The sequence below is a fragment of the Raphanus sativus genome, chromosome 4 (genome assembly GCF_000801105.2).
Source record: "Raphanus sativus cultivar WK10039 chromosome 4, ASM80110v3, whole genome shotgun sequence".
NCBI lineage: Eukaryota > Viridiplantae > Streptophyta > Magnoliopsida > Brassicales > Brassicaceae > Raphanus > Raphanus sativus.
The window spans coordinates 658,557-670,997 of NC_079514.1; the positions used below are offsets into that span (position 1 = coordinate 658,557).

Consider the following 12,441-nt stretch of genomic DNA (forward strand, 5'->3'; position numbering starts at 1 on the left):
GTACACATTCCCATGCTTTTGTCAGCTCATTCATGGTATAGTAAGCCAACTCTCTAAAATACTCAAACATCGAAAGCAAAAAGGTAAAAAAAGATTTATCCTCTACATTGGTAAAAATTTGCAGAGCCTTGATGAGATTGTTGACAAAGCGCTTCGAAGCTCTGATGGGAAAACCACTTGTGAAGATTTCGTCAGTCTAGTCCAAACATGCCTATCCAAGATTCAGGTTTGCTTATGAGAAAACTTTATAAATTCATTTCTTTGGTTGGTCTAAGTTCGGCCGGTTTCATCGTAGAGTTTTTTATTGTATTTGTTTTATAAATTTACTGTATTTATAGAAGTCATCTGCACTGTCTGGGATCTTCTCTGAGACAAACAAAAGCGAGCTTGCAGCTTTCACATCCTACGCACTGGCTTTCCCCAGCGCCTTTCTTGCTCTTGTTGATACTTACGATGTCATGAAAAGTGGAATCCCTAACTTCTGTGCTGTTGCTTTAGCACTTAATGAACTGGGGTGTGTTAAGAAAACTTCCACTGATGCTCTTTTTGTCTTTTAACTTTACAAGATTCATGACTTTTATTGGCTGTTATATGCAGATACAAAGCAGTAGGCATTAGGCTTGATTCAGGTGACTTAGCTTACCTCTCTACTGAGGCCAGGAAGTTCTTTTGCGGCGTAGAGAGAGAGCTTAATGTGTCCGACTTTGGTAAGATGATCATTACCGCTAGTAACGATCTTAACGAAGAGACAGTGGATGCTCTTAACAAACAGGTAACTCTCACTTTAACCTTAACCTTATGAAATGTCTTTTTCTCTGTCCTTACTTTGATGGAATGTGACTTTAGGGTCATGAAGTAGACGCCTTTGGAATCGGAACCAACTTAGTGACTTGCTATTCACAAGCCGCGTTAGGCTGTGTTTTCAAACTCGTGGAGATCAATAAGCAGCCTCGGATCAAACTCTCTGAAGATGTTACTAAGGTTTTTGACTCTCTGGTCTTTCAACTTTAAAAAGTTTCTTTCTTTGATAATAAAACTTTTGCATCTGGTCTTTCAGGTATCTATACCATGTAAGAAGCGTACTTACAGATTATTCGGAAAAGAAGGTTACCCTCTAGTTGATATCATGACTGGAGAGAACGAACCACCACCTAAGGTAAAAAAAAAAAAGCAAAAAGGCGCCTTGAAAGATTTGTTTTGTCTTAAAAGGCGCCTTTTGAATCTTTTTTTTTTCTGGATTTTCAAGGTTGGTGAGAGGTTGCTTTGCCGTCATCCATTCAATGAATCAAAAAGGGCTTATGTGGTGCCACAACGTGTGGAAGAGCTTCTTAAATGTTACTGGCGTGGAAATGCAGGTTATTACACCTGACTTCTCAATCTCACTACTTTGCTGACAAAATGCTAATGACTCTCACTCTCATTATGTTTGTGAAGGTGAAGCTAGGGAAGAGCTGGAGCCATTGAAAGAGATAAGAAGCCGTTGCATTAAACAGCTTGAGAACATGAGACCTGATCATATGAGAAGATTAAACCCTACTCCTTATAAGGTAATAAAACACCAACACCATGAGCTGAGAGAACCTGTTTTTTTTTTTTTTTGGTATTCAGAGAGAGAAATAAACTTTAATTGTTTTTACTTAAAAACTTTACAGGTTAGTGTGAGCGCCGAGTTGTATGACTTCATCCACAACCTCTGGCTCAACGAAGCTCCTGTCGGTGAACTGCACTGATATTTTTTTTTTCTACAAAATGTAGCTTTCTTCTCTTGTGCCTCTGTCAATGTTAAGATATAATAACCCATTGTATCAGCTTTTGCTACTTTACGACTTCTTGATCCCTCACTCTTTACAACTTTGTCTATTTTTTTTTTTTTTGAACTTGTATTCACCAAACATTTACTCGGAATAAAACTCAGAAGATTCAATCTTCTTAGACTTTTATCACCTTGAGGAAAATCCACAATGTGTATTTAGTTGATCTCTCTTGCTTCTAATTTTTTTAGATCTAGTCTTGTGATGATAATCCAACTCCCAAAGACCAAATCAATACCATCAAACAAATGATAAGAACTTGTTGTTGTTTCGGTCTTGGAGTCAGATTATCATCACAACACAAGATCAAAAAAAAAACTTATGAGAAGCAAAGTGGGATCAACCATATATACATACTGGATTTTCCTATGCTCCTGAAAATCCTTGAGCATGTTGCTGAGAAAGATTGTGAAGCTTGGGAAGAAGGAGGAGACCAAAGAGATAAGAAGAAGTTTATTAGTATGATGAAGCAAACGTTTTCTAGAGAGGATGAAGAAGTAACAATGAGGCTCTCTGTTTATATATACATAATAAACAAGAAAGAAAGCTTTTGTGGGAAACAGAGGTACCCCTTTTCCACGAGCAAAAGTTGTGGCTTACAATGTCACTGGGCCTACCTATCATCAATAAGTCACTTTTGTGGTGTCACCTCCGTTCAATGAATTATCGTAATCGGAGCTTATGTGGTACCACAACGTGTTGCAAGAGCTTCTGAAAAATGTTATTAGCATATCAATGTGGGTGGTAGAAAACAGAGTTCTTATACATATGTAACCATGACAACAGCTTTGCTACTTTATGAGTTCATTACACTCTTTTTTACAAACATTCCTCAGTTTGTTTCCGTTGCACAATAATAATTCATTTCGTGGGTGAAAACTAAATCATTTTGTGTCATATTAGTACAAACATTAGCTTCAATGACAAACTACCACCACAACAAGAGAGTCGCCGCAGAGATCATAAAGAGAGAAGCCAATCCAACTCCTGTTGAAACAGCATTACCCGCCGGAAGATCGCTCGGATCTCGTGTAGACTCTCCTCCTGCTGCTGGTTTCGGAGCTGCCTTTGGAGGAGGAGCATCACACGTTCCAAAAGTTGCGTTTGACTGTTCATATGTAATAATATATATAACACATTCATCATTATTACCTCAATGAAATGTAACAAAAAAGACTAATCTAAAGGAATAAGTAAACTAACCTTGCAAAGGCTTAAAGTGTCACAACCACATGTCAGACGACCGTTTGCTGCGTCTACAGCTTCTGCAGCTCCTCCACCATCACTCCTCTGTAGTCATTAAACATTCCAATTAGCACTAACACATTCTCTAAACAAAACAAAGCTTGTAGAATATCAAAATAGCACCTGGTAATAATCAACCGCGATAAAGTTAGGCCACCTTTTACCAGCTGCTTCATGACAAGTCGTCATCATTTTGATCAGCGGCGATGAATTATCCGCGCATGCTTGCGTTGCATTCGGATTGGTTATAAAGTAGTTCTGTAGAACCAAAGAACGAGACTTCGTATCCAATGGAGGTGACTCGTTTCGGTTCGTGCATGATCCATCGTTCATTCCATCATTACCATCTACATATATATATTATAGTCTTGTTAAGTCTGGTCATTAATTAAGATTTCACTAAGATCATTACAAAAAAACTCACATTGATTTTCAACCATGTAATCCCACTGGTAAGCAAGACCTTCAGAAGCTTCTTTACCCTTCTTGGAAGTGAACACCACAAGCCTTTGGTTCTGCTTCACCATATCATTTACCGTAGGCCAGTCCTTACCGTCTTTCGGCATTCTCGAAACCGGAAACAGGAACTTACTCAATCCAGATGCTTTGAACACCTTCACACAAGACCGAACATGATTGGTTCTTAGCATACAAAACTACCAAAACAATATGTGTCAAATGTACTATTATATACCTTAGTCAAGCCTCGTGAAGATGTAACGTAATCTTCCAGGATGATTGTAACGACCTCAGATAAGTTTGACTCAAGAAAGTCATTGATCTCTTTGAGCGCATTGACAGCAGGTTGCTACATCGTTAATGCACGTTGAAACCTCAACTAAAATAATTTATTTTGTTATGGAAGCTAATTCAAATGCAAGTGCAACTTACAAAGGCTGTAAAGTTAAAGCAAGACCCTGCTGCTGAATGACACAACCATATATCGTTTCTAAAGTCATAGACATCGAGCATAATCCCTCTCACACCATTCTGCAACCAAAACATTCATTGGGAGGGGGGACAAGGTCAAGCACTTGAGTTTTGAGTTGTGTTTTGTTTTTTTCTGTTAGTTTTAGTTTTTACACGTGGAAAAGTATGATAAAGTTGATATTTGATCAAAAAAAGTTTCATTACAAAAGCCACCAACTAATAAAGCAGACATTGTCTTATTATTCAAACCTAAGCAACAACAACTTGTAGAGTAAGTCAAATTCTTAAATTAGAAAAGAATAGTTCTAATACGGAACTTGTCAAAAAAAAGAATCTAAGTATGAGAATGAAGAGAGAGAGAGAGAGAGAGAGAGACCTTAAGCTGATTGGTGATGGAGTCTTCTTGATTCCTTGGAGAGATGATGAATGAGCCAATTGTTGATTTTGCACTCGTGATAGAGTACGAATTGTGTGTCGTTAGCCATGAGTACTTGTTAAACGGCAAACCATTCACCTACTCATCACCAAAACCACATGCATTCCCATTATTTTCCATTCATCATCACCCCCAAGAAAAATACTAAAAGTGAACAAAGAACAGTAAAGAAAGTGATATGATACCTTGGAAGTCGGGTTTAGAGGTCGGATCCGGGTACAAGTAGACCCGGTATTACCACTTGCAGGACAGCTCTGGCAACTCAAACCGGCGTCGCATCGGCTGCTTGAACTACATGTTTCCCCCATCTATGAATCATAGATTCAAATTCAACGTCTCTGTTATTAGTTCTTGAAAACATGTTATGAGATTTCAAAGAGAATGGTGTAGAGAGAAAGAAAAGAACCTGGAGACTTAAAACAAAAGATGATAAACAGAAGGCTGTGATCATGAGAAGGAAGAAGCGTTGCGTGAAGAAATCAAAGCCCTGCATTTGAAATAACAAGTGTTTTAGGGTTTATGGAAATCACGAAGAGGAACAGAGGAATCCACATACCTCCATTTTTGCCGAGAGAGAGAGAGAGAGAGAAAGAGAGGTGGTGAAGTGAATGCAAAAAAGTTTTTTTTTCTTCAAGAGACATAATAGAGATTTAATGGTGATGATTAATTAAATTAAAACACGGGGATTGGTTGAAACTTGTTACATTTTGAATTTTCTTTGATTAAATAAAATTTCTTTTTATTCGGATTCTGTTGGTCGTTTTAAAGTGATGATTTTTTATTAATTAGTGGGCGTATATGTTAATCATGGACTTGGTGTTTAGAATATAATTCTCTATCGCTCCCATGTGGATTTGTTGATGTATTGCATAGAAAATAGATATGTCATGTATTTAGACCGAGTCATCCTCGACGTTTCCTCTTGTCCAGACAAATAACAATAGTACAATACTATGTTGGATTATTATTTTGTTGCTAAAATTATTAGGAGATTCGGTGATATATGCATAAGAAATTCAGAATGGTATCCACTAACCACGTCAATGTAAACTATGGTTTATAAAAAATAAAACAATATATTGATATGATTTGACCTTATTGCATTTCTTGTCGCCACTCAACCACTCTAATCACTTAATTCAATCTTCAAATTTATTGGGCCTAATAACACAATTTTCAACCCAATTATTGAGTTTAAAATATGGACTAAAAGGCCAACTTCTAGTAGTCTATAGGCCACAGGTTCGGTTGGTTGACTTTAACTAAAACCAAACCAAAAAACCGTCCATTGCAAGGCAGATTTTTACCTATCCATGGCCTTTTTAATCCCAAAATTAAATCGAATAGATGCTAAATCATTCCCCTTGGAATATTTCACACGTGAGCTTGTGAGTCCATAAAATACAGGTTTGGTGAGACTTTAGTCGATGCCAAAACAATTAACAATCTCTAGTCTATTAGACATTGATTTGTGTAGCAGAACTAAAAATGGCAAAAACTCTGTTCTTTCAAAAAAAAAACAATCTGATATTATTTACAGTAGTCAACGAGCTAATTAACAAAAGATTAAATAAAGACCGTCAATTATTTAATTAACGCCATAATAATCTCCTTCCTATGACTTCGTCTATCTCCACTAATTAAACTATCTGACGTTGACCCAATCACACGACACCGACCAATCAGGTACATTCTCGCTGACCAAACCACTGATCCTCACCTCCGCCGAACGTACCAAACAACTGAACGGCGAATAATTAACCGGTGAACCAACCGTAACCGGAGACTGAACCGAGTTCCATTCAGGGAAATCAAAAGGATCTCTCGGTGAAGCCGAAGCCTTTTGTTCGCCACACTTCAATGAACCACCACTACTATTTTTATCATCATCAACGGCTAGGAACGGATGATCCAAAAGCATCTGAGCCGTCCATCTATCCGCCGGATTTTTAACAAAACATTTCCTCACGAAATCTTTTCCTTCTTCCGACAACTCCACCGGAACTGTCGGAACTTCATCACTTGAACCAATACGAACCATCAGAGACATTACGTTCGTAACTCCTTCCTCCAAACACCATGCAGTTTCGCCACTCGACATCTCAACTACAGAGCATCCCAACGCCCATATATCCGCCGGAGACTCAAACTCGCCGTGGTTAACCGCTTCCGGCGCCATATACAGAGGCGTTCCTCTGATCTCAGCCACGACCTCACCCCTACGTTTCGCCAACCCGAAATCGGAAATCTTCACGTTGCCGTCGCCGAACAACAAAACATTCTCAAGCTTCACGTCGCAATGAGCAGACCCTTTCGCGTGGATGTAACACAACCCTCTAACAATCGACCTCGTGAACCGACGCACTTCGCGTTCCGGCAACGGTTCGCCGGAGTTCTTAACTCTGTCGCTCAAGTTTCCACCGGAAGCGTACTCAAGAAACAAGTTGTAGACCTCTTCTCCGTTCTCCACCGTCGTTGCCTCTCCGAAACACCGCACGATCTCCGGGCAGTCACGGAGATCATCAAGCACGTCTCTTTCGTTACGTAACGCGGCGGAACAAACCACTCCGGAAGATTTCACAGCGATCAGCTGAGGGAACGATGTCGAGCTTCCAGAGGTAGTAGCTAAACTAACGGTGGAGAAGCTCCCGTGACCTATTGTTTCTCCACGAATCCACTTCATTACTTACAGCTCAAGCAAAGAAAAAAAAACAGTTAGTTTGTCTATATTTTCTTCTACAACCCTAGTTCCTCTGTTTTGATATATATACTCTCTATTTTTTTCTTTCTTATTTTCATTTTTCTGTAAAAAGGAAAAAGTATGCGAAGTTTCTTGTGAACACTACTGTATTTTGTGGAATTTATGCACGTGATGTAAACCCATTACTGTATATTTTTGTTTTATTTATTTTTGTAATTCCTCTTGGCCACGAGAACATATAGCGGCCAATAAAAGAAAACGTGGCTGGTGAGAAGTGAGAACGAAGAGGAAGACTGCTGTAAGATATTTCATCTTTGCCGTCACGCGCTTTTCTATTTATTTCTTTTTTTTTAAATAAGAAAAAATTTCTATTTATTTCTTCTAATAAAATCCCATTATTGAAATATTATTATGGCACACAAATAAACAAATTACATATTTGTTCAAATATCTCAGTATGATTTATCATATGTACAGACGTGTACCATCATGACCCGACTTTGAAATACTATAGAAATATATGATTTCAATTATGTTATTTGATAAAATTAATAAATATGTGATGTTAACTTGTTTTTCTTCAAATAGTTTTGTATATTGGACAATTGATAATTGGATTCGTAGTTCTACACGTTTGTATCAATAAACTACCATGTGATTCGCGTTTTTCTAAGTAGCGAAGATCGGATGGAAGATTTTGTCAAATTGTTCCTAACGTGAAGTGTTTTTATATGGCTGTGAATATCAATCATTTCTTAAAATAAATTTTAAAATGGTTGTATTGCTGGGGTGATGAGTGATTTCCTTCTTTTTTTGGGTCAAAGATGAGTGATTTCCTCCCCGCATAAACTGTGTTTATATATGTGTTCAAGATTTATTTTTTTTTAAATTTATTTTTTTTGGTGTGAAAGTATACCACTAACATCATGTATTCATGTGCATGCTCAAGATTTTTATCATCTACTAATACTGTATTGTTTTTTTTGTTACAAAAATATCATAAAATTGGTAGTTGGCATTAACTAATTTATATTCTGTGTTTTTTTTTTCGTAACTGGCCTTATATATATTCTGGTTTCGAAAAAGTACTATCTTGATTTATTTTATAGTTTGCTTTAGTCATTTTCTGGAATAAGGAATATTTTGATTTCTCTTAATATATTATAAATGATTTTTCATGAAACAAAGTTTAAGTTTTTTTAATTCTCTTGAGTTTGTTAAAGAAACTAATCACATACCGTATGGTCCGTATCTGATATCGCTTCAGTAGAAAGAAACTTGATCGATAAGCAATAATTAGCAAACCTAAACCACTTATTACGACAAGACACATCAAGAATTATGGTATGACAAGAAATTTAAAGACATGTTGTCAACATTCAAGTAAGATGGTACCAGAAATCTCAATTTATGTAGACACTTTTCCAATGCCTTATAGTCAAAGGTTCCGTGACTTGCCAACAAAACTAAGTTGAAAATTAAAACTAGGTCCGTATTACTGTGGGTTTAGGGTGGTTCACTACGATGGTGTGAATTAAAACCAAAGTAAATGAGAGATTTGTACTTTAGGTACAAATTTAGGTGAGTTAGAACGGTGTGAACTGGATGCAAAACTAAAATAAAATGACGTGAGATATAAGAAAAAGTTCAATAAATATTTCTTAATTATTTTTTATCAAAAAGAAAAATAAAAAGAAACCGTAGAAGTGAAATGGGTCTAGTTACTTCACAGCTCACACGGACATTATTTTGACAACCATTTGATTGTTTCCACCCCAAGTATTGGTCAATGATTAAAAACGACCATCACACTGCATGGTGACTTCTATCTTTTATTATTTTAATATCGACCGTTTACCATTTTTAGATGCACCAACCTTCACCAATTTTGAATTAGAATTGTATTCAAAGGTTATTCCGCGCGCGGGTTCTTGGAAGGTTTGGAAATAAATTAAACAATAAGAAACAATACCATGTATTTAACATTTCAACTTATATATAAGAGAGGCTCACATCAACATCGTATATATATATCAGCACCAGGAGGTTGTATTTGGTTTACCAAAACCCGTGTAATAGGATCTTGAGTATAGTTATTTTTTACCCTGACAATCATGACCCGTGCAAGCATTTATTTGTATTTGCACTGAGGAATACTTGGTTGGTAACCAAAAAAATACCTCGAACTAATGAGCGAGTATATTCAGGTGATAGACAGATACATTATACATGCATACTTTGTTGTTGTATATCTGGTGGAGGATAAAGCTTCAAGAGGACTGAATGTGGTTGAGCAAGCTGGTCCCAAAAGTGACCCGATAAACTAACTTTCGTATATAATTTTCTTCCCACGGCTTGATTATTTGCAATATTTTTCACCTGGAACCATGAAAAAAAAGATGTCAATAATGTCACTCACATTGAATGCTCGTAAGAAAAAAAAACTGACTGTGAGCTGCAATTGCAAAGGCAATGAACCTGAAACAGTACCAAACGTAATCACATAATTTTTGAGCAAGACATGGTTGCGTCATAATAATGAAAGCTGTATGTAATAAACAAACATGAGGATACTCGATCAAAATTATAAAACAAGCAAACATTAAAAGGCCCAGTAAGAGTATGACCTAAAAGCCCAAACTCTAAAAAATAACAATATGGGCTTGGTTAGGATAAACACGTGTCACCAATCGCGGAACGTTTTATCGCAAACTAGTTTCAGTTTCGAAAGAACCAAATCCAGACAAGAAGGTTCTGTCCGAATTCGCCGAGGGAAGCGAGCGAGCGAGCGAGAGAGATTTGTAAGGTCAGTGTGTGAGTTTTTTCGCAATGAATCTAAGGATGATTGAGGTTATCGGAGAGGATCCGTATAATCTCAAAAAAAAAACGATGATATAAGTGTTTGATGATGTAATCTTTTGTGTGAGAAAGAGATGTGATTGTGTGGTTTGCAGGAGGAAACGAGTGTGAGAGAGAGAGATTAAGAGGGTGGGGGGAGAGAGAAGAGAGGTTTTGTGAGTTTTGTAAGGGTTTCAAATCCTAATCCAGATCTCGTTGCTCATCTCATCTGATGGAAAGGAAGCTTGTGGTACTTTTGGGGTTTCTTACTTTGCATGAAGCTTTGATTTTTCGAGATATATATATATATTTTTTTTTTGTATTTGGTGAGATTTGAATGAGTGCTTTGTGTAGGTGCTGGGGATCCCGTGGGAGATTGATTCAGATGGGCTTAAGGATTACATGTCCAAATTTGGTGACTTGGAGGATTGTATCGTCATGAAGGTTTGTCATTTTGACTTTCTTTTTAATCATGATCACCATCTGAACATGTTTTTGATGTTTAGGATCGATCAACCGGAAGATCTCGTGGATTTGGATATGTCACTTTTGCTTCATCTCAAGATGCTAAGGTGAAAATTGACTCTAGTTGCATTGGTCGATTGGTATATATCTGTCTTACTGTTTGAATTCGCGTGTAGGAGGCTTTGAAAGGTGAACACTTTTTAGGCAACAGAATCTTGGAAGTTAAAGTTGCTACACCCAAGGTTCGTTTCGTCTCCATGAAGTTTGTGATTTTTTTATTTTAATCTCCTATAGTGGTAGTTCAAAGAGGGTTGTTGTGTAATGTGATTTGTGACAGGAAGAGATGAGACAGCCTGCAAAGAAGGTGACGAGGATCTTTGTTGCTCGTATCCCTCCTTCCGTCTCTGAATCTGATTTCCGAAGGTTTGCTTTTTTTTTTTAGAGAATGGTTTCTAATAACTGTTGAGAGTATTATATAATCATTCCTTTGTGTACTCACTCTTATGCAGACATTTTGAAAAGTATGGCGAAATCACTGACTTATACATGCCTAAGGTTATAATCAATCTTTCATTATTTAACTCTGTGGCTGATAAGTGATAATAGCCAACACTTTGAGGAGTTGATTTCATCCCCATTGTCTGTCTATTAGGACCACAAATCCAAGGAACACCGAGGAATTGGGTTTATCACATTCGCTACTTCTGGTCAGAGTTTCAATATCCTTTCAGAATTGTGTTTAACATTATTAAGACAGAACTTTTTTTTTAGGACTAATGAGAAAGAAACTTCACAGTTTTTTAACTTGTTTTTTTTGTGACTTCAGATTCAGTGGAGGAATTGATGGAAGACACACATGATCTGGGAGGCACAACGGTTGCTGTTGATCGAGCAACACCAAAGGACGACGATCATCCTAGGCCGCCACCTCCAGCTGCTAGAATGCCTCGCCCACCCGTGGCTGTTGCAGCAGGTGGGTTTGGAGCTCCAGGTGGTTACGGAGCTTACGATGCTTACATCTCTGCAGCTACAAGATACGCTGCTCTCGGTGCTCCTACCCTCTATGACAATGCCGCTTCCTTCTATGGAAGTAAGACTCTCAGCTCTCTATATACTATTCAAAAATATTTAAAAAGGGAATAATCTTCAAAATGTTACTCTTAGGAGCTGAACCAACGAGGGGAATAGGTAACAAGATCTTTGTTGGACGCCTTCCTCAAGAAGCATCCGTTGATGATCTCCGTGACTACTTCGGTAGATTTGGCCGTATTCAAGATGCCTATATTCCAAAGGTTAGCTTATATAAGTGTTACAGAGAGACAACGCTTGTGTGAACACACATTAAAAATATTCATCTTCTTTTTTTTTATAAACAGGATCCAAAGAGAAGTGGACATAGAGGTTTCGGATTCGTTACCTTTGCTGAGAACGGTGTTGCGGATCGTGTAGCCAGGAGATCTCATGAAATATGTGGACAAGAGGTAGCAATAGATTCAGCAACACCTCTTGATGAAGCTGCTGGACCTAGCGGCGCTGGTGGTGGAGGAGGTTCTTCTTCTTCTCGTCCTGAACATTTTGGTGGTTACGCTGGAGGTGGTCCAATGCGCACTTTTGGTCGAATGTATGGAGGAGGCATGAGCTTGGACGATGTGAGTCAACACACTCTACTAATCTAAATATTATTCATTTATATCCAAAAATATGATTCTGATTCATTACTGTTGTTTATTAATGAATCTGCCAGTGGGGATATGGAGTACCGAGCGCAAGACCATCAAGATCAGACTGGAGGTACCGCCCATACTAATGCCACCACCAGACAACAGACAAAAGACATTATCCTTTAGCTCTTGCTTTGTTGTTTTATTAATCTTCACTCATCAAATACATTAAAACTATTTTACTTGTTATTGGTGAGAACCTGCTTTGTTGTTGTTGAAACATATAAAGAGCTTTACAAGAACAATTTGCAGTGTACATTTTGTTGTTCTTTTTAGAAAGAATACAAAATTCAT

At 37.6% G+C, this 12,441-nt stretch overlaps 3 protein-coding genes and 2 pseudogenes across 4 annotated transcripts in view; 4 read left to right on the plus strand and 1 right to left on the minus strand.

Annotated features, from left to right (window-relative positions):
• Positions 1–11: 11 nt before the first annotated feature.
• On the plus strand, positions 12–1,943 carry LOC130511862 (nicotinate phosphoribosyltransferase 1-like; the record flags this gene model as incomplete). Of its 2 annotated transcripts, none has more annotated exon segments than XM_057009633.1 (9): positions 12–35; positions 125–226; positions 339–514; positions 598–772; positions 847–981; positions 1,058–1,156; positions 1,247–1,355; positions 1,435–1,547; positions 1,653–1,943. In XM_057009633.1, coding segments are annotated over 9 exon segments (1,011 nt in total), but the record flags the coding sequence as incomplete, so codon positions are not given.
• A 610-nt stretch (positions 1,944–2,553) lies between these two features.
• Positions 2,554–7,182, minus strand: LOC130511863 (uncharacterized; annotated as a pseudogene).
• Positions 7,183–9,796: 2,614 nt separating this feature from the next.
• Positions 9,797–12,392, plus strand: LOC130510597 (uncharacterized). The gene is made up of 12 exons (XM_057007059.1): positions 9,797–9,929; positions 10,078–10,211; positions 10,316–10,405; positions 10,468–10,533; positions 10,603–10,668; positions 10,764–10,849; positions 10,936–10,981; positions 11,079–11,133; positions 11,253–11,516; positions 11,591–11,718; positions 11,803–12,075; positions 12,171–12,392. Exons 2-12 carry the CDS (start codon positions 10,194–10,196, stop codon positions 12,231–12,233), a joined length of 1,155 nt encoding a protein of 384 aa, XP_056863039.1. The 5' UTR covers positions 9,797–9,929; positions 10,078–10,193; the 3' UTR covers positions 12,234–12,392.
• The window catches only part of LOC130510598 (uncharacterized), a 15,063-nt gene continuing 12,494 nt past the window's right edge, over positions 9,873–12,441 (plus strand). Inside the window, exon 1 of the mRNA XM_057007061.1 lies at positions 9,873–9,929. The gene's annotated coding sequence lies outside the window, so the exon portion shown is untranslated. The remainder of the gene's footprint in view (positions 9,930–12,441) is intronic.
• LOC130511957 (nicotinate phosphoribosyltransferase 1-like) overlaps positions 12,233–12,441 on the plus strand; it is a 1,980-nt pseudogene continuing 1,771 nt past the window's right edge.

What these genes read in the sequence shown, in the direction of transcription:
- LOC130510597 (XM_057007059.1), top strand. An exon ending in AGGATTGTATCGTCATGAAG is followed by an intron (nt 10,406 to 10,467) that starts GTTTGTCATTTT and finishes TTTGATGTTTAG; the next exon opens with GATCGATCAACCGGAAGATC. An exon ending in TGCCGCTTCCTTCTATGGAA is followed by an intron (nt 11,517 to 11,590) that starts GTAAGACTCTCA and finishes TGTTACTCTTAG; the next exon opens with GAGCTGAACCAACGAGGGGA.